A 25,822-nucleotide genomic window follows, 5' to 3' on the forward strand; every position below is an offset into this window, starting at 1 on the left:
TAATAATTACAGTAAAAATGGCACATTAAAACATGCCATGAACCAGGCCATTGCAACAAAAATATGTAACAATATTATTTTAAAAAATATCATCAAGCTAATTAGTATCTGAATCATGCCATGGTAGCATTAGTGTTTGTTTTCTTCGTCCGTCCTAAAAAGACCCAGACAGCTCAAATGTAGTATGTAAGAAAACATTAAAACAAGAAGAAAGTGGAAAGTTTGTAAAGGCAGATCACAGACATCTGCAAGTTTTGATGAAAACAAATGCAACGGTTCTTTTGAGAGTGAGAGATTTGAAAAAATCAATTCAGGTCCCCTCCAATAAAAAAGGTACTTTACACTCGAAATGTAAACCGCAGCTAGATGAGTTTTAATTAAAGGTGAAGAATATAACCTCTTCTTTCCATGTCCCATGTGTGCCTCTGTCTCCTCCCACAGGACTTCTCCGGGTGAAAGGCAGAATGGTTGATGGCACACATGACTTCCAAGTACGATGTTCCTGATTTTTTGTTAGTTCATAATGTTCCCAAAATCAATATTGGCGTTAAAGACAAAAACAAAAAATATGAGCATAATAAATTACTATAAAACTCCATATTGTGGAGATTGTCCAATCAGTGATTCCATGTTTGACACTGCTCCAGGATTGGCTACTGATGGCACTGGCTCTGTCTGCCAAAGCCAATCAGAATGTTGTTCCCCATGTTGAAAAGCATCCAAATTCTTGCATCATCTCAAATTAAAACACTTGACACTGACACTTTAGTGGACCTGCCTCTCTTAGGAACAACAATTGGTGCGTCATCTGGAAAACAAAGAGACATCAGTATATTAGATTTCTAAAGTGCCTGTAATGACCCTGCAAAATCAGCATGGGAATAAGAATTATAATAACAAATAAATAAATAAAGGAAAAATGGGCTTGAAAGTAAACAACCAATCAGTATTTTGTACAATAAAGGGAAAAAAAATATTTAAAGCTTGATGTCTGTGGACTGCATTTGTGCTGTCAATTATAGTTAACTAAAACCATTTTTTTTTTAAAAAAGAAAAGTGAAATAAAATAAACATTAGTTGGCAAGACAACATTTTTTCATTTTTATTTAGTATAACTACTCATTTAGCTATACATTTTCATTTAGTATAATACTAGAATAACTTAAACATTAATACAATCTAGACTTAAAGTCTAATACAAATACAAAAAACTCAATCAAATTAAATGAAACTTAAAATGGAAAATCTGAATATAATAATAATAATAGTAATAAAAATAATAGTATCTCAGTTATACTAAAATACCGCTGATGTCAGATAACTGACATCTAATTAAAACAATAAAACTAATTGTTAAATAAAAGGATACTTTTTTTTTTTCCCCAGAGGAACTTTGTGTACAGAGTTAAGTCACTCAGGACAGTCATACACAACCTCAAATGAAAGGACTACTAGGATAAAGTAACTGATTAGAGAACATGAAAGTTGAAAGAAAATATTCAGTGGTTCAAAATTGCTAAAATAACTTTTACTGTGCATACAAATGCACATCTGAATAAATGATAAAGTATACAAAACGCTAGCGGGTTTTGTGCCGAATTCTGTGACCATAGTAGGTGCTTTATTGAGCTAATGCTAATCCTAACCTTATACCTTGACAAAGGCTACTTGTTGTGCCGAAACGTTGGTAATAAAATGTGCTCAAGAGAGTGTGCAGTTATTTTTTCCCTTTAACTTGCAGCTCATAAGGTGTGCGTTTGCTTTGCTGTTCTTTTGAGAACCCTAACCCCACTGCCACAACATTATGTTTAAGGTCACATAATTCGCCGCTATAAGACGGCTCCAGGAGAGAGTGAGACAGACAAACAAACATATGTATCATATCATACAAGGTTTAAAATATTTAAATAGAAATAGAAGTAAAAAAAAAAAGTATGATTCAGTATCAGTTGATATTACTCTTGTCAAGAGATGCACAGAGCTGCACCGTGCTGCACTCATTTCATTCATAGAGTTTACACTCATTCATGAATATATACAAGTTCAAAATGTTTAAATAGAAATATCAAATAATAGACCTTCATTCACTTCACAGACTCATTATTGTGTAGTGAATTTTGGAAGCCATTATCCATGTTTTTCAGACTAAGATATTCGTTTTTTTTTTAAATGGCTTCCTAAATGTTGATTATTAATGATTTAATAATTGCCGATTCAAGTACACAAAATAAATAAATAATACATTTATAAATATATACACAGAATAAATAAATTAATAAACAAAATAATTAAAATTAATAACTAATTGGATTTGGACAAGAATATATCCTGAAAATTGCAAATTCATTGGAAATAATAATGGCCTGTAATCTAAGAGAAGACTGTGATGTCATTAGTGATATCACTCACCAGAGGGGACGTAGTTCTCAGCCAGTTCTCGGTCTTTCTCAATGAAGAGGGCCGTAGCAAGGAAGAAAGCTCCGCCCCCCACAGCCACGAAGGAGCACAGCAGGAGTGACATCTGAAGTGAACGAAACTCCCACATGTATGAGTCCGACTCCTTTATCGAGTCTGACACCTTAATAGGGGAAAAACAGACCACATGCAACCTCAAATGTCTTTCTAACAGAACTTTTCTGTGCATTTGTGAGATTGACGTACCACTCCTATGAGGTAAGGGCTAATAGCGTCGCCCAGCAAGTGCGAGAGTACAATCTGAAACGCTTCTGCGGTGGAGCGACGTGTAGGGATCACAACATACTGAAAGAAAGAGAGAGAAATAAGGACATCAAGAAAGAGTCCTTATGTTATTCCACACATATTTCAAGGAAAATAATAGTTATTAATGGGGCAATAAAAGTTTACATCTTGATTTTTTGTTGTTGTATTTTTAGCATTTTAATCATGTTTTTTTTTTTATATATATATAATGAAATAATTTTAAGTCCTTCTGTGGTTCCACTACTTTATAAGACTTTGAATATAGTGTGCCAGTGATATTAACTACATTTATGGTGCCTTTTTTGTCATTTTGATTTTTAAAAGTTTGAATTCATTGAATGGCAATAACTGATTAAGTCTAATTTGGGGTTTCATACAAAAAAACAACAACTAGTATACAAGTTTGCAAAGACATGAGGGTGAATAATGAAATAAAACCATCTTTTCATTATTTTTCAGAATTGATAGTGGATTAAATGGGAGGAAGGGAAACTCACCAGTAGGATATCTGCAACAATGGCCCAATTCATAGACAGGAATGTCTCACCCAGGAAAATAAAGACCTGATGAGAAAATAAAATAGTCAACCACCATTATGGTCAGCATAAAACTGCCCTAGATACAACAACAGCACTGAAGTCAATAAAAAACATTTCCTGGAACAAAAAAAAAAAGAGAAGCTTTCAGATAAAACCAGGTCAAAGGAGAGGTCAGATGAGTGACTTACATAAGTGGCTGCAGTGCTAGCCTGGGCAAACATGATGGACAGATAGAGAAAGGGAGCAGAGAGGAGGAGTCCTGCAGCACAGACTAGTGGATCAGCTCGAGGGGTTCTCGTCCTCAGCTTCTTGCTGGCTTGCACTCCACTCGCTACGCCCAGGATGCCCGACACAACTGTGATGCCGCCAAATATCAGACTGCAGAGCAGAAGAGATTAGAAGAACATTGCCAGTGCATGTTCTTAACAGAAGTATATTTACAATACAGCATGTGCAAACGCAGTACTCTAAATGGTAACGTCATAACAGTACCATAATAGTACAAAGACATTAAAAAAACAAAACAAAAGTCGGTGCAAATGTCATAGAGAGAGATGTTTGTGTGTATGAGGGTCTGGTACCTGTCAGAGTTGTCACAGGGGATTTTTAAACACGGCTGCTTCTCTCCTATGAAGACGCCTGCTCTGAATAAAAAGGCAGGGGCCCACAGGGCCAGTGATCCTGTCACAAAGGCCACAGCAGTGAAGCCAAACGTGGACAAAATAAAACTTGGACTGAGACAATAACAAAAAAACAAAAACAAAAATCAAGAGGGAAATGGGAAAAGGTATTTAGTTCAGCAAAGAAACAAGCAGTCACTGTGTAACTGAAATATAAAAAAAAAATGTTTCTGCGTTTTTTTTGTACGCACAATGAAAGTCAATGGGGTCCAATGTTGTTTTGGGCCCCACTGAATTTCAGGCTATTGGTAAAAAAATGGAAACATTCTTAAAAACATGCATTTCTAACAACGGCAGTCACTGCATTGGCTCCCTATTAAACATCGTATACATTTTAAAATATTGTTGATTACTTACAAAGCACTAAATGGTTTAGCTCCGCAGTACTTGAGCGAGCTCTTAACGCATTATAGTCCTTCACGTCTATTGCGATCTCAAAATTCCGGCCAGTTGATAATACCTAGAATATCAAAATCGACTGCTGGCGGTAGATCTTTTCCTGTTTAGCACTTTGGAACAGTCTTCCTACCATTGTCCGGGAAGCAGACACACTCTGTCAGTTCAAAGCTAGACTAAAAACACATCTCTTTGACCTAGCAAACACATAATACATTATAGACTTCTATAATTCAATGTTAGGCTGCATAGATTAGGTCAGCCGGAACTGGGAACACTTCCCTTAAATCCAGATGTACTCGTTACATCATAAGAAGAATGGCATCTACGCTAACTTTAGTGTCTTTGTTTATCCCGAGGTTTTCCCGCAGCCTGCCGGATCCAGGCCGTATCCAGATCTGACGAAGGAGCTTCGCCTGGACCCGATGACAATGCAGTGCTGAAGTGTCAACTATCCTCTCCCTATGGAGGATCCCTTTCCCACTCTACAGATAAAGCGTTGTTGAAAATCCGGTTCACGAACCCCGAAGTGATAAAATAAAACAAAATTCTTTATCTAATGTATAGGCAAGACAAGTAGTTTGTTTAGGCGTGGTTTGTAGGGAAATTACAAACCTGCGCACATATATTCAAACGAATATAACTATAGAATCAATTCTTAATGCGCATGTGAACGCCATCAGGTCACAGGTTCGCGTTTAAAGTCTGTTTAGAGAGAACGCCGTCGTCTTAGTGGCCCCTAATTTGATAACAAATGATAATTCAAAAATGTTACCGTAAATTGTATGTTTATCTCTGTAAAGCTGCTTTGAAACAATCTACATTGTGTAAAAGCGCTATATAAATGAAGATGACTAGACTTGACTTGACCGAGAGCAATACTTAAGCTACAGCTTTATGATAAAAATTACCCTGAAATTTGCTAAAAATTGCTTGTGATTGCTCACGATTAGATATCTTAGCTGCAGTGGTATCAGCAGTAATTACTTTATAGCTGAGGAAAAAACCCTCAGTCAGGTCAAGCAGCATTATCAGATATTGAAAAATTCCCTGCGTGACATCTAAGGCAAAGGCCATGACTTATAAATGATGCTTTAAAGGCAACATGAGCTCTCAGTGACTCACTTCCTGCAGAGTGCTTTCATGTCCACAAGCCAACTGGTTCTGTGCAGCGTGTGCTCCGGGCGAGCTTCGATAGCACCGCGCTTCGGTTCCTGAACCACAAACAACAAGAGGATCACGGCCAACAGCCCCAGACCAGGGGTCACCTAAGAAAGTGAAACAAACAAATAAAAGCAAACAAAAAAAAAGGGAAATGAGAGTAAGTGGGAGAAAATTACAAAGAATTGTTATCATATTTTATCTCCAAGTGTGATTTTGTGGTGAAAGCAGCGTGTATTATGCAATCCACCCATAGACAGATAAACAGTGAAAGGTTTGGTGCTGCAGACATACCCGAAGAGCCCAGTGCCAATCCCCAGCCATTTCATCCACTTTTGAGCCCACAATATAACCCAGACCACTGAGAAAAGAAAAGCCAGAAGATTTGAATGAGAATTGGGATGAAGTCTGGTCCACACTGCAGCTTATGCTGGCAGGGAAATGCCCATTAATTATCCTCACAACATTTAAAGTCCCTGTAAAGTCAAAATTTTGTATGTGTTCTGAGTTTGTCACACCACAGAAAAATGTGTTATTAGTCACCCTGCCAAATTTGAATGATAAAAAAAGCCAGCAAGTACATAAAATAAGCTTTCAAAATCTTGAAAAAATGAGCAGTATTCTCTGCTCTCAAACGCTGGGGGCGTGTCCGCTGGCTGCGCTGAAACCACGCCCACTCGCGGGAAAGCTGCCGTCACCACACTCAACTCTACAGCCGGAATAGATGCTCGCACGGTCGGCACGCACTGCCGATGATGGCACCAGTTGTCGGCGCGACGGGAGGATGAATGCCGAGGCGGAAGATAGTCGGTTCGGCCCAATTCACCAGTAACAACGGATTATCAGTAAATCCCAGTTGTCTCCGAACTATCCCGTGTAAAATGATCACTTACAGAGGCGGGTTTTGGCAGTGATCCTCAGCTCTCCATCAAGGTTGGCTCTTCACAAAATTAATCCACTTCTTTTTGATGTAATCGTTTTTCGGAAATTTAAATAAGGACACCGATCTGTTTTGTATGTGATCCGGTGATTGCATCCAGGTAGTAGGCCTACGCTTTTCTGTGACGAAGGCATAGCTAGCTAGCAAACTGTAGGCTGCTGTAGTAACTAATAGTACTGACCGTAACTCACGATTGAGCGGCAAAACTGATGTGAATGTGCTCTATATTGTTAAGGGAGCGGACAGCCTCAGTGGCTCCAGTGCGTCATCAAGTAGGGGCGTGTCTAGGAGCTCAGGGGCTCCAGTGCGTCAGAGCCCTGTTTTAGCCCCGGCCAAAAAATCCGTAAAATATGAATGGTGAAAAACTGTTTAACCCTTGTGTTCTGTTCGATTTCTGTGTACTCCCTTTATGGACCGGGTCAAATTGACCCTAATTGGATTCAATACAATTCCTCAAAAATCACACTATATATAAAACAACAAAGATTTAGATACAAACTGTAAACTTTTAATATCAGCATTTGTCAAACATTACAAAAACATTATATCTGAAAATATGATTTATGAAAATGTTTTTAAAACAGTTTTGTTTTGACAAAATTGGAAAATAAACAGTATACTGATTTTTTTTTGCATATATTTTTTTCCCTTTTTTTTTTTTACATTTTATGCTTTGAACATCATAACTGAACGAGAAAAAAAAATGCTGTATAATGAAAATTTTTCATTTTCCTAAGTTAACTTTCCCTAGTTTCCTAAGACCTTTTGTCCTAGTTTCATTATTCACTCACAGGGAAGTGAGAAACCAAACATAACAAAATCATACATCAAATAAATGTTTTTTATTTATTTTTTGGCTCTGTGAAGCTGCCTTTGAAAATCCTACATAAAAGTTTTGGTTAAAAGCTAGGTATTTTAGATATTTTGAATATTGAAATGAGAGCTTATTTTACTATCTGTGTCTGACAAAGATTTTCATCTGTAATTTGCAAATAATTCTGAACACTGTAATTTTATCTTTTTCAAGTGTGTTTGGTTAGGGTTAGAGCACTTTTAGATGCACTTGCACGTTAGAACTGGAGTTGAAGTGCTCTGACATACAGAAAATAAATGTTTTTATTTTGTGTCTGTACAGTTGCTTTTGAATGGCTGTCTATGAGGGTCAAATTGACCCGCGAACATCACAAACGTAACAGTAATTTTGTTTGTATATGTCGAAACACATCAGCATGTTGAAACTTTGCATGCATGTTCATCATGACAAATGAGAAAAAGTCACAAAATATCAAGAAAAAAAACAAAGGTTAACCAGTATTTCCAACAACTTGAAAATCGAAACGGGTCAAATTGACCCGCAACATAACACAAGGGTTAACGGTCTAACTCCACAATTCAGTACTTCACAGTTCACAGTCTTTGTAATATGTTTTAGCAATACATTTCTAACATTTATAATGTGTTTAGAATTTTTTTTTTTAATTGCCTTTACAGGGACTTTAACAAATCCAGTGACTCATTTGCCCTTAGAAGTGCTCAACTGTAGCAGCCTGGAAACTTACAAATGCAACTTAATTTCCTGGTGTGAAATAAAACTGATAATGCAACTGTATGTGACAGAGTGTGAGAATGCAACCATGCGGAGAATGTGCATAGAGCAGGGCTCTAGAGTGCGACCAATTTGGTCGCATATGCGACCAAAATTTGTAAGAGTGCGACAAGAATTTTTTCTAGGTCGCACCAGTGCACCTAACGTTCTCACATGATCGCATCCGCTGCCTCTCCACAAACGAGTCTTTTGTTCTCCTTGCACGCATGGTTGGATCATATCGTGGTCTAAACCAATCAGAGATAGAGATTGGGCGGGCCTTTGCCTCTGATTGGCTGTGGTTTAGATATTCCTGTAGGACTAAAATGCTCCGTGCTGGCTGTGTGATTGAAATAAATTGCGACCTGTCACCTGAGCATCAGAGAATCAGCTAAATAAACGCAGGAAAACAGACGACGAAGAAACTTTTAAAAATGTAGGCTACTTGAACTAGGTAAAAAATATCGATTTCTCGATTTTAATCGATTCTCATTGATTTTTACGAACCGTTGGGCTATGCTGTTTTCAGTTGATGAATGAATGGAACATTGTAGTGCGCATCCCATCCAATAAATCACAATAATCTTTGTGCTTTGTTACTATTGATATGAAACAAAGTCTCAGATTTCAAATTAGGTCCATTTTCTTACGGAATTCAAAAACATGTTTTGGCGCTATGGCGTGAGATCGCTCAGCTCAGCTCAAGAGAAGCAGCAGCACGGAGCGCACATGATCTCCTCTTCTGCCTTAATAATACCAGTTACAGCACGAAATAAACATGAAGGAGCATCTGAAAGTGTGTTAAAAGATAGAGTACAACTTATCAAAATCCATATCTTTCGCATGGAATCGCTCAATCAGTGTTTCAACCGTGGAAAGACGTCAGTAAAACAATTGTAAACAATGTAATGTAACGTCACAATTACCTAAAAAAAAAAAACATATCCAGTCAGTGCCCATAAAATGTTAGCTAGCTAGAAAAATGTATAATTTTTAATGTTATAATTTCTATAATCATTATAATTTTTAATGTTTTTCAATATTTAATGCATGTTGTTTGAAAAAAATCTGGCAAGTTTTTATGCAGCCACCATTTAAATGTTAATATTTCATATAACTTTATTATTATAAAAAAAAATAAAAGTGTAATTTAAGTATTTGTGTACAAATCAGGTAATTTTCACCTTCAATATTATAGTAGGCTAATGAAGCATAGTGGGCTACAACTGACTCCCAGTTTACAGCATTAGTTGAGATTTGTTTTTCTTGAGAAAATTTGCCATGTATTATACCTGATATCCAAAATAATCAATATTGAATCGAATTGTGAAATTTGTGTCAATACCCTGCCCTAACTTGAACAATGTAAAAACAGCACTTTAATTTTTTTTTTTTTTTTAAGATTTATATTTTTATATACAGTATAATTGTGCTTAAAAAAAAACACAAAAAAAACCCTACACCTTATTCTTGTTTAAAAGCATTTAACATAATATATATGAATATATGGAGCGTGATAAAAAGGTGACCTTGAAATTGTGGCGTTAAAGGTGACGCGAGACGAGGAAAAATTTGAGTGCACCTAAGTTTTGTGCTGGTGCACCTAAATAAAAAAGTTAGGCGCACCAGTGCAACCAAGGCAAAAAGTTAGTCTGGACCCCTGTAGAGCTAAAGTGTGAATAACCTAAATACCAGTTTTTTGACTGGCAGTTCTCTCTCTCTCTGTGTGTGTGTGTGTGTGTGTGTGTGTGTGTGTGTGTGTGTGTGTGTGTGTGGTCCCACCTTCCCACTGGGATTGCAAAGTAGAACAAGGACAGCATGTTGGTCCTCTTCTCTTTGACAAACAGATCAGCGATGATGGTGGGAGCAATGGTGGAGTAACTGGCCTCTCCAACACCCACTAGCCCTCGAGTCAACAACAACGCCCAGAAATGCTGAGAGAGGATTTATTCTATTAGTTTACTCTACAAATCACACTTTAAAACATAAATACACTTCAGTATATGAGACACCGAATCAGAGACTGAAAGCTATTGCTTTGTCTTTGAGTAAAATGGTATTCAAATATAAGAGTGAGGTTTAACCCTTAGGCATCTGGAAAGCCTAAAATGTTTTGTGTAGGACTTACTTCTTTGTCAATGAAGGAGCTGGCAAGTGTCACTAGACACCAGAAGAAAATACCAACACTCATGATCAACTTCCTGTTGTACCTGTCACCCAGGTATCCAAACACAGGAGCCAAGAACATGTAGCTGCAGATGAAGACTTAAGGGCAATAAAGAATCGAACAAAGTGAATGAACAATTGAATAATTAAATAATTAATAATAAAACGAATTTTACATGGTATGAATCTGCTCACCTGTCTGAAGTAGCCCTGATTTTCCATCACTAATGCCGAAGAAACGCTCAATGTCTGGAAGTACACCTGAAAGAGAGGAAGTTTATTGTTATCACAGCTTTAATACTTACCAATTAATATGCTGTTGCACATTATATGTTTTTAAATCTTTCTAGAGTTATTTACAAATCAAACATTGGCAACCAACAAGAAATCTCCTTTTGCTCTACTTTTGCTATTTTATTACTATTACTTAACCTCAAAAGAGCAGTGTTGTTATTGTTAACTAAAACTATTAAAATCATTTTCATTTATGGAAATAAAGCTAAAACAAAATAATCATGTAATAATGTAAATACAGTGATGAAGAAAGGGAGAAAAGTTGCAATAAAAAAACTTACACTATTGGCATTTAATTACATGTGTGCACGATTATTTTGATCAATAATATATGAACGTTTGATTAATACAGTAATTAAGAATATTCTGCATATCAATAAATGAAAATTAGTTCCCCAAACCTAAACAACTTATTTGCACGACTGCAAACGAATATTAGATGATCAACTTAAACTTAAAACGAAAATAAGAAATGTTGCCAAGGCAAATAGCTTTAACTTTAAGTATTAAAATGACTAAAACTGAAATAAAAATAAATTAAAACTAAACAGAAATATTAACAAAATGCCACAATTACTTAACGAAATGGCTAAAACTTAAATTAAAATAAAATCTAATTCGAAAACTGTATAAATACTATAATAGTTTATAAAAAATACTAAAATAACACTGCATTAGAAACAACACATAAAAAACGGAATATGAATTTTCAGAATTAGTGATGTGATTTACAAGTGATTCAAAAAGAACAATCCAGACTAGAATAATCTTATACCATGAACATAAAGCACATTATCATGCCGTTTATGGGTATTGGTGATTTGTGTCTTTGTCTTGTGCATTTGATCTGGATGAAAAGGAGGCCAGCATTGTCTGGCAGCACTGATGAGCTGAAATCTAACAGCACTGGTTACCTGCCACAGTGAATCTGTCCATATAGTTCAGCAGGTTGATGTAGCAGAGTACAATCACAGTCAATGTAGCTCTCTTATCAGACACTCCACTGGCAGGCTCCTCCTCCTCGGGCTGAGGTGAACCCACCCCATTTTCAGCCGGCACCTCCTCCTCATTATAATCTGAGAAGAAGGGTGTGGTGTCCGCAACATCTGTCCGTGACATCACTGCTGGAGAAAAAATACATGTATAAAGATGACAAAAAGTTAAAGTGCCAGTACAAATCAAAGTCTTGGCAATAATACTGCATAAATACAAATAAAAAAAACTTCCTTAGAACATGGATGGTTTGGTCTACCACAATCACATCCTAACGGGAAGTAAAACCATTGACATTAGCCTACAGTGTTAAATGCTCAAGAGCAAAAAAAGACCAAAGTCTACTACCGATTACACACAAAGATTATTGATCACATTCTAATCTCAACCTCAACATGAGAATGATGAAAATGCTTATAATTTGTATTTAAAAAAAAAAAAAAAAAGCTTTTCCATAAATTATATTAGCAAAAATATGTGAATGAAAAGTTGCTGTGACATTAAAATAGCGTATTTGATAAGTGACCATAAATGGTACAAATCTTTTTTTTTTTCATTGTCTGAAAATTTGTATTACCTTATTGTATTACAAAATTCCATAATGATTTATTTCAGGGTTTAAATTACATTTTAAACCAAGTTTTTAAACGTGGACTTAAACTTTTGATCCCCACTGTTACTTTTGTGTGAGATAATCCATTTAAAATATAGACAACAAGCAAGACAAGGATGAATACTGAAAGAGCTCTTTGTTTAAAGCCCTAAAGCCATTTTACTAGAATAGATTCCACTGGGACAGAAGTCATCATGATTTATATTTATAATCTAGTTTGTCAGGAGTGTAGTTTAGATGTATTAGGAAGACACATGGAGAGGGAAGTAGGCACAAGCTCGTGATGCAAATTAATCTCACCACAATGTCATGTGAGTGAATACAATGATGAGAAGAAAAAAAACGCTGCAAGAAAACTGTATGGGCATAGAAAGATTTTCATTAGTGCACGATTTTGATAAATAATATATGAACAATAATATATGTTTAGGTTTGTTTAAAACAGTAAATAGATTAAAATCAGTGCCCAAAGCTAAATAATTTATGTGGGATAACGTGTCAGAAGAATCTTTATCTACTTTCAGCAGATTGTCAGCTGAATCAAAGTAAAACTGGACCGTTTTTTTTTGCTGACTGATGATATCTGATGCCTGGTGTTGACCAATACTAGTCTATGTACAGACATGATGATGATTAAGCAACATAGTCCAATAACAGCAGCAAAAACACACACAAAGCGCGGTATTTCATGTGGTTATTTTGGAAAAGGCACAGAAAACGGTTTATTCGTTAAAAAACACAACATTGGAAAAGCAAAACATTCAATTACAAAAATAAGGAACAACCTTTCATTTAACATTGTTGACAGACACAAGTAAATCAAAAAACATATATAAAAGAGCGATATAAACTGTCTCCCATCTGATCTATCCGAGACTGTTTACTGATCGGTATACAGTGTTGTTTACCTGGAAAATGCAAAGCGACGTCAGAGGTGTCTTCAAAGTTCTTCTTCTGGACGCTGCCGGGCTCCCTCTGGCTTGTAGTGACGTTTCAGGATCTTTACCTTATCTCCTGTGTGAACATTTTTGAATTGCAGTGGAGAGTCTCGAAGCGAACTGCGTGCAGCTGACCGACTAACAGTTCAGTTTCTGATCCACAAGCTCAGTGCGACGCCATGTTGGAATGACGCAGTACTTCCGCTGCACAGTCATGTGAGCGCTCCCCCCCCGACAGCTGCTGCCAAAACGTCATTTTCACCCTCACTCACTGCACTATTTTGAAAAGATTAAAAATAAATACGATTTAAAACCCTAAGTGATAAGGATATTCTGATGTGTGCACGTAACTAGCACTTTAATTCATTTTATGTATTTGTAATTCTGTGACTGTGAATTAATGATGGTACGGCATCTTTAAAAAAAAATTTTTTGTTTAAACCTTTTCTTCCGCTCTTTATGCAATTTACTTTTAAGACAAAAGATGTAAACAAAATCACTAGTGAATCTGAGTATTTCGGTAGTCTCTACTTTTTGTGCTGATGAATGCTGGTGCTTTATCATCACAAACTAATGTAAAGCAGCTGATCAATGACCCGAGATAACATTGGTTTACATAAATGTGTGAAGCTAATATTTGCTGCATTTAATATAGGTTGTTGCTGGGTCAGAAAAGTCTCTGTAAAGTGACAAAATACCCAACATATCAGGGTATTGATTGAATTGTTAATTCCTAAATTTACTCATCAAATAATTGATATATTCCTTAACTCAGAGGCGAATGTTGGCCTACTTACAGCTACTTTTGCATTTGATTTTTATAGGTAACATCTATAATTGTTCGTCGATAATTTCTTTCAAATGATTAATTCAATTTAATTATTTAACATAAATGAGTGCGATATTGTTTTATAATTTTTTTATCTAGATTTTAATAGTATGCTCTCATAAAAGGAAAATGCCCCTAAAAGCCAATTCTAGTGACACAAGTACTGCATACAAAAAAACATCTTACAAATTTGTCATTTTATTATATTCCATTCAATAATTATTTTTTTATCAAAAAATTCAATTTTAAATAAATCTGGTGTATATACACAATGTAAAACGGATTTTATATTGTTTTTGCATGTCCTCAAACATAAGTCAAATGTAAGTCAATCTTGTCTGTGGTCTGTTTTTCAGCACAAGTGATAAAGGTCTAAACCAGGGGTAGGCAACGTCGGTCCTGGAGAGCCACTGTCCTGCAGAGTTTAGCTCCAACCCTTATCAAACACACCTGAACCAGCTAGTCAATAAGGCTATAGGCAGGTGAGTTTTTTCAGGGTCGGAGCTAAACTCTGCAGGACAGTGGCTCTCCAGGACCGACGTTGCCTACCCCTGGTTTAAACAAATGTCAGACATCCTTTACAAATCCTTTTCTTCCTCCTTGCATACAGAACATGGTGTTGAAAAAGTACAGAACTCCCAACAACATCAATAGTGTCCGTCGTTCAGACCCAGACTTCAATGACGTCACCGTCCTCCATGTCCAGGTCAGCTGGAGTCTGATCATGTGTGACCCTTGACCCATCAAAGAGAAATTTAGCCCTCCGTCTAGCACTGGCAGCCATACCAGAGACATACTGAGACAGGATGGACCCTAGAGGAGCATTCTTAATAAAAAATAAAAAAAGTACAATGACAATTGAGCACTAAATGTCCTTCACAAAAACACAAGTTGCACAAAGGCACAAGAAGAACATCCAAAAAGACATACAGTACAGACCTTTTGTAAGGAATACTCCTGCACAGACGCTTTCTCTTTGCCTTGCAGTCGCAAAGTAATAAGATTACGTTTGTCCCTCACTTCTTGTTTATTCTCTGTTACTACACAATCTGGAAGAGACAGAAGGTACAAAAAGGATTTGCATGAAGGTTTCAGGAAGTGTCATTTATAGAATGTTTCCAATTAAAAAGATCCATTCAAAAACAATGGAATAAATGCACTGTGATGCATGCTAACGAATTCAGCTCAAAATTCCCACTGTTTTCTATTACCTATAATGTCAGCTATGCCGAGACCCAGCTCACTGACAGATGAGTGAATAGGGAGATCTATATCTTTCTTTAATAACAGAATTTGGCTGCTTGTGACATTGAGTTTGATGGCCAGCTGTTCCACAGCTTTACTCAAAGGAGCCGTCTGCAATCGAAAGACACATTTATTTAATGACAGTCCAAGTCAAATTTAAAAACATTCATTTGCCAGCTTAAATAAAAAGGTAAATGTATTCATATACATTTTTTTTATACCAAACAAATGTGCCTTAAAAAACGCGTTTATTCCACTTACAGAGAGTATTGGGATTTTGTACAACTCTGTTCGGCAGCGGAATTTTAGTGAAATTTCTCGCGCAGAGTCTCTGCCCTCAGTATTCAGGGGACGTCTTTTCTGTTTGCTGTCAGAAGAAATGATGATGATGTCATCATCATCATCATAGTCATTCACAGGAGATGGAGAGTTTCTGTATTCAATGACAGGTTCTCGAGGCTCAGGGGACAGACACACAAGGGAGCCGATCGCATCCAGTTTCCTGTTGATTTCTCTGGGACCGAGATGGAGAAAGAGAACAAGAGAATGTCAAACCTCTCTGGCCTTACTAGCGGTTCATTTCATTACTTCTAATATAGTTATCCATTTCTGTATCCTCCTTGAAAGGTAATTATTGAGTGTCATGACAGAATTAAAACACTACATTTTGCATAAGAAAAGAACATCACGCTAAAAGAGAGATCAGGACAAGTATGTATTTTTCTTCACTGATGATGTCACTCACCGTATTTTTTGGTTTGCTCGTCTGCTCTGTTTCACTGGTGGACTACATGGTGGTGGGGGTGGAGAGGGAGAACGAAGAATTTCTCTAAAGGTAAGGAAGGTGATGGTTAGATGAAAGGACACAGCCTTGAGTAGGCTAATCAATCAGCTGATTAACTGGCCTGGCTATAGGTGCGTTCACCCCATGTGGTAATAATTACTGTAATTACGAGTTTCCAACATGTAAGACGCATTTACGTCCTCATAGAACTCGTAATTATAACCTGGGAATTATCGGAGAGCTCCAACTTGTACCATGTGACCGCTGCATTCATTTAGGCGTTATATGTTGTATATACACATTTATTTATTAGGCGTTTGCCATAGAAAGGCATAATTCCGATTCCATGAACAGCTCAAAGTAAAAAGTCCCATGTTGTCATCTCGAAATAACGGTAATTACGTCATGGCATTCATTTGGATTTCAAGATGCTATTTTTGAGGCAGCTGTCACAAAAACAAATAACATTTATTTGTGCATGCATAATGACTCACTTTTTATATGCCAAGAGAAACTTAACTAAAGACACTACACTAAAGTCAGTCTGTGTACTTACTGAGCTTCACTCTGTTCTGGCTCCTCCTCTGAGCCACTCAGATCAATGCTGATTGGCCGTTTCACTGCACGGGGTGGGGAAGGAGACCAAAGAGGGCCACCCTTTTCCTCATCTGGTATGGTAAATAAAAACAGCGAGGATGCCATTGGATTAATCCTACTAACAAAATGATAAATATCTATAATAAAGATTATACAAGTAATGAGAAACCTTCACTCACAGGAAGCAAATATAAGGCAAGATATACACGACCATTCAAGAGTTTGGGGTTGGTACAATTATTTTTATGTTTTTGAAAGCAGTCTCTTATGATCATGATCTTATGAACACCGCATTTATTCAAACAAAAAATACAGTTAAACAGTAATATTGTGATTGTGAAATATTATTACAATTTAAAATAACTGTTTTTTTATTTTAATATATTTTAAAATGTAATTTATTCCTGTGATACAAAGCTGAATTTTCAGCATCATTACTCCAGTCTTCAGTGTCACATGATCATTCAGAAATCATTCTAATATGATGATTTGCTGCTCAAGAAACATTTCTTTCAATATCATTGCTGAAAACAGTTGTGCTGCTTGATTTGTAAAAAAAAAAAAAAAGGAAAAGAGTGATACTTTTTTTCAGGATTTTTTGATTCATAAAAAGTTCAAAAGCACTCACCCCCCAAAAAATGTATCGTTAGTGTATAAAATGTGATTTACTCAGAGGTAACAGTGGTCCAAAAGTTTTGATACCTGTGAGACTGGTGTTTTTGAAGGTTATTGGCTTCAGGTTTAAGGAGCTGTTAACCTAAAACACAATAATATAACATCTGAATCACTTTTGTTTGCCCCTTGCAATCCATTCCAATGCATCTAGATAAGTCATATTTTAAAACGTGGTAAAGGTCATCAACTATATTTTTCAAGCCATCAATGACTTTGATGTTAAGCAGTCAAGATACACCCACCTTGTTGGAGTAAACAGGCACGTTTGTGATGGACGAGGCGTCGATGATGCGTCGGCGTTTGGGAGGATGTTGCTTTGAAGGGTCTGACTCTGAAATGGAAACACTCTTATCCCCGACACTGTCTGATACCTGGAATAGACAGAACAAGACAACATATTTCCCATTTTGGGTTTCAATAGGAGTTATAACAGTAAAAATAGATTTAGGTAACTGTTACTGTCTAATCGTAACAAGCGAAATAACAAACTGGTTTGTTTTGCACTGACTTGAGTAACAGCTACAGTCGAAACTGTTCGGTAAACCGGATAAAACAATGTTTACATGACCAAATCATTATTAATAACTCCAAATGAGGCTGATTTAAGTTATGGGTTTTGAATGTAAACATAACCGTATGAAAATCTGAAACCACCAGTGCTATATAATGTTGTTGTAACTTCTCTGAGTACAGCAAACTTGAGGCTAAAACTTAACCATTTACTTGAATAAAACCTTTGAAAGTGGTTTACATTTTCTATGTTGTTGTTGTTGGACATTAATCAATATGACAACTGATTAGCCAGCGGTGCTATTGCACAACACGACGGGCAGTTAACGTTATAGATTACATATTCAGATAGTTTTCTGACAAGAACTCTTCAAACGTCGTGTCCATGTAACATGTACAGAGTAGCAGTAACTCTTTAAACTTAATCCTGAATAAATGTTATACAAAAGATCTTACCATTTCAGCCATAGTCCGCTTCTGCGCGCTCATTCCCGTGCGCGCACTAGGCGAGTCGGCGTGACGTCACAGAACAAAGCCTGGGTTACTAACTGCGTACTTTACTCCATTGAGAAGTCTTCACTCTCACCCATTTAAACGCTTGATTCTTTTATTAATGTGAATATTAAAATTTTTGTAAGATAAGGTGATTTATTTATTTATTTTGAGACGGAAATTACTTAATTACAATAACAGCTTCATTCTATAATACAATACTAGAAGTATTGAATTATAGAATGAAGATACTAGAGAAAAGGTCTACTCTAGAAGGAGGGGTGTAATGTTCATTTTCAAAAACTGTAATGCACCACAAGAACAAGGATGTAACTCAATATTCAACATTAATGAAAAACGTTAATGTATAATGTGTGGACCTGTATGTGGTGTTATAGCCCTTTTCAATATCTATTTTTAAAATTTAAAAACATGTATCACTCTGCCTTTATAAATTACAGACAATAGATTTTGTGTGCCTTTCATTCACATGTAAAGGGTTTATTACTTTTAGCACAATTCACTTCCAGTTGGTCTCTTTGTATCCAGATCCACAAAAAAACATAATACAAAAGATGCAGTAGAAAATATACCAACACTATATACATGGTAACAGAAAAAGGAGAGAAAAGCACATAAAAACAGAATTGATGCTCAATATCCTGTTTTCAATCACAACAATCATGCAGGGTCTTTTTGCAAATAATGTCCCATTGTTTTATATTTCTGTCACTTCTTTTTGTTCTCTTTGCAGGCCACTACATATCTCTGAGCAACGTTGAGAGGTGGAGAATAGCCATCTGCATAAGATGTATCCTCAAACAGCACGGAGTAGTCATCCTGGGGCTGGAAAAGAAGTGAGACGTGTCATGTCGTATGGAATCTATTCTTCTTCTACTCATACACAGTGATGCCATAATACCCATAATAAAGTTAAGAAATATTCTAAGAGACTATCAACATTAATCCCATGAGGGTTTAGAGAAGCATCTTTAGAAATCGTGATAACATCTCAGTTACTCTTTTAACTCTTTTCATTCTTGTTCCGCTCACCCGATGTGGCGGCGTGTGGATCAGAGCTCTGTAAAAGCAAGTGGTCTGTGGATAGAGGGCCAGCACCAGCTGATCTTTACTGAACAGGGCTTCCGGGTCGGACTCTGGGTTTGCTTTCCACTGTGGGAGAGGAATGATTCTTCTCCGACTCAACGTGTGTCTCCTAAATAAAAGAGAAAATGAGACAGGGAAAAAAAGAGGAACAACGAACAGGTCATAGTTTGTTTTAAAGCACTCCTGGAATTACACTACAGTTCAAACGTTTGAGGTCAGTTTAATTTTTTTTATGTTTTTTGAAAGGCGGCTGCATTTATTTGATCAAAAATACAGTAAAACAGTAATATTGTGAAATATTATTACAATTTAAACATATCTATATATTTGAATGAATTTTCAGCATTATTACTCTAGTGTTCAGTGTCACATGATCCTTCAGAATATCATTCTTATTATTTGCTGCTCAAGAAACATTTATTATTATTATTATCCAAGTTGTGCAGCTTTTTTTGTGAACGCCATTATAAAAAATTTAGGATTCTTAGATTAATAGAAAGCTCAAAACAACATAATTTATAGGAAATAGCAATCTTTCTTAACGTTATAAATGTCTTTGCTGTAACTTTTGATACATTTAATGTGTCCTTGCTGATTAAAAGCAAAACTTTTGAACAGTAATGTATCAATTTAGATGTGGGTGAATATTATTAAAAAATGGCATTGTACTTACTCTTTACCCTCTTCATCAATGTCATCCACTTCATACCTGATAAAAGATAACATCATGATGCTACATTATCATTTCACACCATCAGGTTTTAAAGCTACAAGTGAATATAAATAAACAGATCAACTGGAGATCAACTGGTAGATGATTACTTGTTAGTGGAGTGATTGTAGCTGACGACCTCTGCAAGAATCCACTGTTCATCACCATCCACAGCCTTCACACGTGCCGCCACCTTGTCCCCCTGCTTAGCCACATAGTCACTGCTTGCTGGTATAGCGCCACACAGTGGTGGTGGACTGAAGGGGAAAGACAGGTATGAATTAGTGAAATGTAACAATCATTTTGACTCAATATTCACTGAATAAATGACCATTTCTAAAACGAAGGGAACATAAGAGATAAACCAGGAGACACTGAATGGTACCTCTCGCCAGGTTTGCCAATCCAAAGAGGAAGGGTCATGGCTGACTGTTGTAACAAGGTCATCAGGACACCTCTGCGCATGGTCTTCCTGGGTGGGTCGGTGTCACTGTACACTCCTGCCATCCTGGCAGCTGCAGAAAGAGAAGGGGTCGATTAGCTTCCACAAGTGTTCAAATGCACGCAGATGCACAAGTTTACAAACTAACATCCAAAACTTACCAATCCGTCTTTCCTCCAAAAGAGATTTAATTTCAGCAATCTTGTCAAGTGCCCGGTGAAGAATACTGTGGGAGGGATGCAGATAAATCTGATCATTTACACCTGACATTAAAAACTTTTTTTTATTTTTTTATAGAACAGTTTATTAAACCTTTAGGGGGAAAAACAAACAAAAAATTGCATTTGTTTTTGTGTGTGTTGAGTTTCATATTTGATACAGCAGGTATGAAATATGAGAATTTGGAATATGAATAATTAAGTAAACCTAAGTTGCTTAAGTTCAGTAAGTGTTCATATTACTAACAATATAATAGTTATTCTTACATATACTTTATTAAAATCAGTAAATATTTCACAGCAACAACAAAAAAGACGTGTCAGTAAAATGCATGTAGCAGATTGTGTACAACAGTTCTTCAGCAAAGCTTTGATCATGTTGATAGTTTAGAGTCTTTAGAAATGTGAGTACCAAATATAAAGTAGGCTAGGCTTATAGGGTTAATAAATGTTCAAAAAAGTCTGTCTTTGCAATCAACACATTTGAAAGCCTTGGGCAAAATTACCACAAGATGGGGCTATATAATCACAAGATGTTAAAGATGTTTCTTATGAAAAGAAAAACAAATAGTCAACACAGAAAAAGATAAAGTCAAGAACAGATCACCTGATAAATCATCTCGTGGTCATTACATATTTCTCACAGTGAAAATGCATACTTTGCATTAAAGTAAAGTGGTGCTGCAAGGGAAACCAAATGCAGCAACAGTCGTTTTCAGCCTCAGCCTTACCCACATTCAGCCTCAGCATCAGCTTTAGCTGTAGTGTAAAGACCCCTCAGCTTTGTCCTATAATATGGAGAAGCTTAGGAGAAAGATAATAACAGTTTTAGTATGGAACAGAAATATCAGACAAGAAATAAAATTCAAATATATAAATATGAGAGAGATCCAGTTTGAAAATAATAACATGCTTTATCGCTTGAAAAAGTTCTGATTGTAGACAATGCAATAGGAAATCATGTCTTACTCTTATTTTCTGTCTGCATCCTTTCATGTGTTTTCTGGATGTTGAGAAGGTTGTGCTCACTTCTTGATCGCTCTTCCTGTGTATTTAAGAGAGATTAGTGTATAAACACTGTGTGAAGGTACGGGGTGTTTCCCGAGGCATATAAACCCAAACTACAGTGATCATGCATGAGAAACAGAGTAGTGCTCACCTGAGTTTGCTTTATAAGCTGATGCAGCTCATTCAACAACTCTGCGATTTTGGTGTCTGCTGAAACTAAAGCCATTGTATCTGCAAGAAAAAAAGTTATTCCAGTTATATAATCTATGCGTTTATGTGTTTTGACCCCATTTAATTATGTTCCACTTTGCAGTTTAAACCTTAAACAGCACCACCGCGCACATACAACAAAGCAAAGATAATGTTGCTATAATGCATTGATTCTAATAATAATGCATTTAGGTTTACGTGATTTTTTATTAATCTAAAATCTACATACATAATAGAGCGCCATGAACTGGATGGATCTCAGATCACACCCTCCGCGCGCACACAGATAAGCAAGAAAAGCGTGAATCTCACCTTCAAACACACAGTTTCGCGATGCTCTCCAGATTCACCTTGTGTATAAGTACACGAACTATGATAAAAAAACATTGATTTATTATAGTTTTGGTTTCCTCAACGAATTTTAGGATTTGTTTTCGCTTTGCATTGATTGGATAGCTCTGTAGCTAGGCCTCGTACGGACACATTGAGGGGACAAACTTCGTGGCATGTTTTCAAAACGCCTTATTGAAAAAGAACCACTGGGTGGGGAGTGGGGACCAGTCATCAAATTCATGTTTGAGATTTTTCGACTGAACGCATCTTGCATTGGCATTATCTTAAAATATGCCAGTGCCATTGTTTTATCTCAAGATGGACACCAGTAATATTTTTTTTTACTAAGGCACATTTATAAAAGCTGCTTAAATGCCCAAATTGAAGGCCTAACCCAGGCTTAATCTAAACCCTGTCTGTGAAACTAGTCCTTAGAGAGATAAATAACAACTATCAATTGTTAATTATATACTGTTACTTCAATATATTGCCACTATCGTGCATTTTGGGCACATTAGCCTAAAGATAATATGTGCAACAAAAGAGCATCACGAGTAATCTTCATAATTATCATCACTATCACCACATTAACCTTACATATTTTTGGCTAGATAGGGTTATGTTTAGATGTAGAATGTTCACTTAGGTTGATTTTGATTAGGTTGTCTTTGGGGTTGTTCTTAATTTTAAAATATTGCTTAATTTTTTTGTATTAACATTTAGTTTTAAAATATGAATGTTGCCATATATTGCCATATTATTATATTGCCATAATGTTTTATTTTACACACTTTAGCTGGTGCTATTTATGTTTAATACTTAAACCAACTTTGAAAAAAGCCATCATGAGAGAGTGAGGACAGAAAGAGTTACAACACATGTCACATATGAGACCATATGGGGGGGGGGGGGGGGGGCAACCGTTAAAGATTAAATGAAAGAGACAAATCATTCAGAAAGTAATAAGCCCTAATATGTCTGACCTGCTCTTTACTCTGTCCAAAGGCTGTGAACGATGAGATAATATGGAGTTAATTTTCAACAGAGACACTTTGAGGGGAGGGTGAAAAACAAAACAGACAGACGGCGATAAGTGGTGGTTTATCTAGCACTCAAATCCTGGTCTGGCAAGAAGAAAGAAGAAATTTGTTATGTTGTCGAATGCATGTTGGCTCAGCCAATAACTTTGTAAATATTTACTGTACAGCACGCTGCACTCTCACATGATATTAATTTGAGAGCCAAGGCAAACAGTGCAAGGCAAATAGGGGAAGGGAAAGAAAAGAATGTGTACTAAAAGAGCAAAAATTTCAAGAGATTTAGGGAGAAAAAAAGGTTTTGTTTTATGAAAGAAAACAGAATCAACTCTGATAGAAAAAAAGAGAGAAACACATTGTAGTACATTGGGTTTTACCCGTGTGCTATATTCAATAGCCTATTGTTTGTGGCTTTGGAAGAAGAAATATTATAATTTTTTGTCAAGTATACGCTTCACTCATTTCTCACGCTCATGCACTCTGGTAACCAAAGAATACATCTTGGAATATTTGAGCACTGAATCTGTTGTATACTCTCTCATTACAACAGCACAGAACCACGGGAGTCTTACTGTAAACGTCGACATTGCCCAAAAATATCCACAGCAGACCTCTGCCAAATTCCACTGAAATGACTAAGAACTTTATGTGCTTGTACAGAGTGCAAACAGAGAGCATGTCAGTAAAAAAATGTAAAACAATAAATACATGATGCATAGACTTCATATTAATATAGACAACAAAAAATGCGATGAATGTCTGTAAACAAAAAAGTCTTTATCTTTATATTTATTATTTGTATATAATATAATTTTTAAGCTACCAAATAGTAAGACGATTTTTAAAACTTTTTTTTTTTTTAGATTTTTAGGACATTTATTTGATAAAAAATCTGTCCTTTTTTATTAACAGTTATTAATACTGTGAACTGTTTTTTAAAATTGTTATATATTTCAAAATTTTAATTTATTTCTGTGATGTCAAAGTTGAATTTTCAGCATCACTACTCATTCAGTGTTGCATGATCCTTCAGAAATCAGTCTAAGATGCTGATTTGCTGCTCAAGAAACATTTCTGATTATTATCAATGTTGAAAACAGTTGAGTACAATTTTTTCCCCCCAGGATTCTTTGATGAATAGAAAGTTCAAACAAACAGCATTTATCTGAAATGGAAATCTTAACATCACACACTACCGTTCAAAATTTTGGAGTCATTAAAAAAAAATTCTTTGAAAGAATTCAATACTTTTATTCAGCAAAGATGCATTTAATTGATCAAAAGTTACAGTAAAGACATTTATAAAGCTACAAAATATTTCAGATAAATGCTGTTCTTTTAAACATTCTATTCATCTTAAAATCCAGAAAATTGTTTTCAACATAATAAGCAATAATGTAACTTGAGCAGCAAATCAGTATTAGAAACATTATTATTATTAAACAGTTGTGCTGCTTAATATTTTTGTGGAAACCAAAAATTTTCAGGACTATTTGATAATTACCAAGTTCAAAAGTATTCATTTATTTTGCATTTTGAATGGCAGTGGCAACAGGCTGTTTGCCCTCTGAATCGTGTACTTATTGGATGTATATGACATACCAGCAGGCACAAGGCATGCTAACCAGCAACCACTTAGTTTGAACATGTCCTATTAATGTTATTTAGTCTATTAACTGCAGGGTGAAATCTTTAGTCTGCTAGTCTTTGCTTTGATGGTGCTAATGTTTGCCTGACAGCAAGGAACAAAACAGCTTGCAGCCGGACTGCAGAGAATCTTGAATGATGGATTGGGCTTTGCTTTGCCAGTGGAGGATGTGGATTTTGCCAATTGTGGCAGATTGCATCCTATGATCCTCTGTGCTGAAGACAGAAGAACTCACTGTATGCAGTTTGTTATGCTTGGTTACACACGTTTCATGCGTATAGCACACAAGGACCACTGACAAAGAGAATAAACTGAATTAGAGAGGATAGGACACTGTGAATCTAGCCAAAGGTACACCACAATAAAGACAAAATACATTTCTTCTGCTGTTTTTCCCAGCATGTGCAATCCAAAAACAATTTTCCCTAATAGTCAGTGAAATTAGGCTACACTGTTTTGACAAACTAATCATCTGGAGTAGATCTCCAACAACGCATAAGCAAACTAAAAGAAAATGTAAATAGACATTCACACAAAAGGCTATTGAAATGAGCATTGCATACTCCCTAAAGACAAATGTGCAAAATATTTCCTTTAAAACAGAGAAGCAGGTTAACGGGTCACAGTCCACAGAGGGACGTGAGAAGTCTGAACACAAAGTCAGGTGTAAATAACACAGAGAGACAAACATTAACTGAATTAATCTAATCTTTCTAATCTTTATCAGATATGAGAAAATACACTCAGAGAGAGGGAGAGTTAATGAAAATAGGGATGTTAAACAAGGCCAAACTAATGAGCTATTTTGACTGAAATAAAAATTAACAGCATATTAATTATGCGTAACTTAGACCTAAGTGTTGAGATCTTATCAAGTGAAAAATATAAAACAAAAGTGCAAGTCAAAACAAAAACAATGTAATCTGCTCTGAAGGACATCCTGGAAGGC

At 36.0% G+C, this 25,822-nt stretch overlaps 3 protein-coding genes across 4 annotated transcripts; all 3 read right to left on the reverse strand.

The window, feature by feature from the left end:
- Positions 1-313: 313 nt before the first annotated feature.
- On the reverse strand, positions 314-13,236 carry spns1 (SPNS lysolipid transporter 1, lysophospholipid). Of its 2 annotated transcripts, none has more exons than XM_056239816.1 (13): positions 12,997-13,236; positions 11,397-11,603; positions 10,384-10,449; positions 10,151-10,287; positions 9,805-9,956; positions 5,792-5,858; positions 5,462-5,604; positions 3,842-3,994; positions 3,449-3,638; positions 3,219-3,284; positions 2,662-2,760; positions 2,410-2,578; positions 314-808 (listed from the first exon to the last, which is right to left on the reverse strand). In XM_056239816.1, exons 2-13 carry the CDS (start codon positions 11,599-11,601, stop codon positions 738-740), a joined length of 1,518 nt encoding a protein of 505 aa, XP_056095791.1. In that variant the 5' UTR covers positions 11,602-11,603; positions 12,997-13,236; the 3' UTR covers positions 314-737. The 2 variants fall into 2 exon arrangements, with proteins under 2 accessions (XP_056095791.1, XP_056095790.1); XM_056239815.1 differs by having other exon boundaries at positions 315-808; positions 11,397-11,606.
- Positions 13,237-14,357: 1,121 nt separating this feature from the next.
- nfatc2ip (nuclear factor of activated T cells 2 interacting protein) lies at positions 14,358-18,164 on the reverse strand. Its single transcript, XM_056239818.1, has 9 exons — positions 18,123-18,164; positions 17,399-17,527; positions 17,184-17,238; positions 16,441-16,552; positions 15,846-15,929; positions 15,362-15,614; positions 15,067-15,211; positions 14,795-14,904; positions 14,358-14,681 (listed from the first exon to the last, which is right to left on the reverse strand). Exons 1-9 carry the CDS (start codon positions 18,153-18,155, stop codon positions 14,520-14,522), a joined length of 1,083 nt encoding a protein of 360 aa, XP_056095793.1. The 5' UTR covers positions 18,156-18,164; the 3' UTR covers positions 14,358-14,519.
- Positions 18,165-18,622: 458 nt separating this feature from the next.
- On the reverse strand, positions 18,623-22,352 carry sgf29 (SAGA complex associated factor 29). Its single transcript, XM_056239819.1, has 10 exons — positions 22,168-22,352; positions 21,797-21,876; positions 21,607-21,682; positions 21,369-21,441; positions 20,581-20,645; positions 20,363-20,492; positions 20,088-20,234; positions 19,939-19,974; positions 19,212-19,374; positions 18,623-19,004 (listed from the first exon to the last, which is right to left on the reverse strand). Exons 2-10 carry the CDS (start codon positions 21,869-21,871, stop codon positions 18,888-18,890), a joined length of 882 nt encoding a protein of 293 aa, XP_056095794.1. The 5' UTR covers positions 21,872-21,876; positions 22,168-22,352; the 3' UTR covers positions 18,623-18,887.
- Between the last annotated feature and the right edge of the window lie 3,470 nt (positions 22,353-25,822).

The sequence above is a fragment of the Rhinichthys klamathensis genome, unplaced genomic scaffold (genome assembly GCF_029890125.1).
Source record: "Rhinichthys klamathensis goyatoka isolate OS25496 unplaced genomic scaffold, OSU_Roscu_1.1 h1tg000571l_1, whole genome shotgun sequence".
Lineage (NCBI taxonomy): Eukaryota > Metazoa > Chordata > Actinopteri > Cypriniformes > Leuciscidae > Rhinichthys > Rhinichthys klamathensis.

What these genes read in the sequence shown, in the direction of transcription:
- sgf29 (XM_056239819.1), bottom strand. Translation starts at nt 21,871, where the DNA reads ATGGCTTTAGTTTCAGCAGACACCAAAATCGCAGAGTTGTTGAATGAG. An exon ending in GATGCAGACAGAAAATAAGA is followed by an intron (nt 21,442 to 21,606) that starts GTAAGACATGAT and finishes CTTTCTCCTAAG; the next exon opens with CTTCTCCATATTATAGGACA. An exon ending in ATTGATGAAGAGGGTAAAGA is followed by an intron (nt 19,375 to 19,938) that starts GTAAGTACAATG and finishes TCTTTTATTTAG; the next exon opens with GAGACACACGTTGAGTCGGA.
- nfatc2ip (XM_056239818.1), bottom strand. Translation starts at nt 18,155, where the DNA reads ATGAGCGCGCAGAAGCGGACTATGGCTGAAATG. An exon ending in AGCGGACTATGGCTGAAATG is followed by an intron (nt 17,528 to 18,122) that starts GTAAGATCTTTT and finishes TGTCTATTCCAG; the next exon opens with GTATCAGACAGTGTCGGGGA. An exon ending in CAAAAACACCAGTCTCACAG is followed by an intron (nt 16,553 to 17,183) that starts GTATCAAAACTT and finishes TTACCATACCAG; the next exon opens with ATGAGGAAAAGGGTGGCCCT.
- spns1 (XM_056239816.1), bottom strand. Translation starts at nt 11,601, where the DNA reads ATGTCACGGACAGATGTTGCGGACACCACACCCTTCTTCTCAGATTAT. An exon ending in TTGTTGCAGATATCCTACTG is followed by an intron (nt 2,761 to 3,218) that starts GTGAGTTTCCCT and finishes TCTTTCTTTCAG; the next exon opens with TATGTTGTGATCCCTACACG. An exon ending in GCCCTTACCTCATAGGAGTG is followed by an intron (nt 2,579 to 2,661) that starts GTACGTCAATCT and finishes TCCCCTATTAAG; the next exon opens with GTGTCAGACTCGATAAAGGA.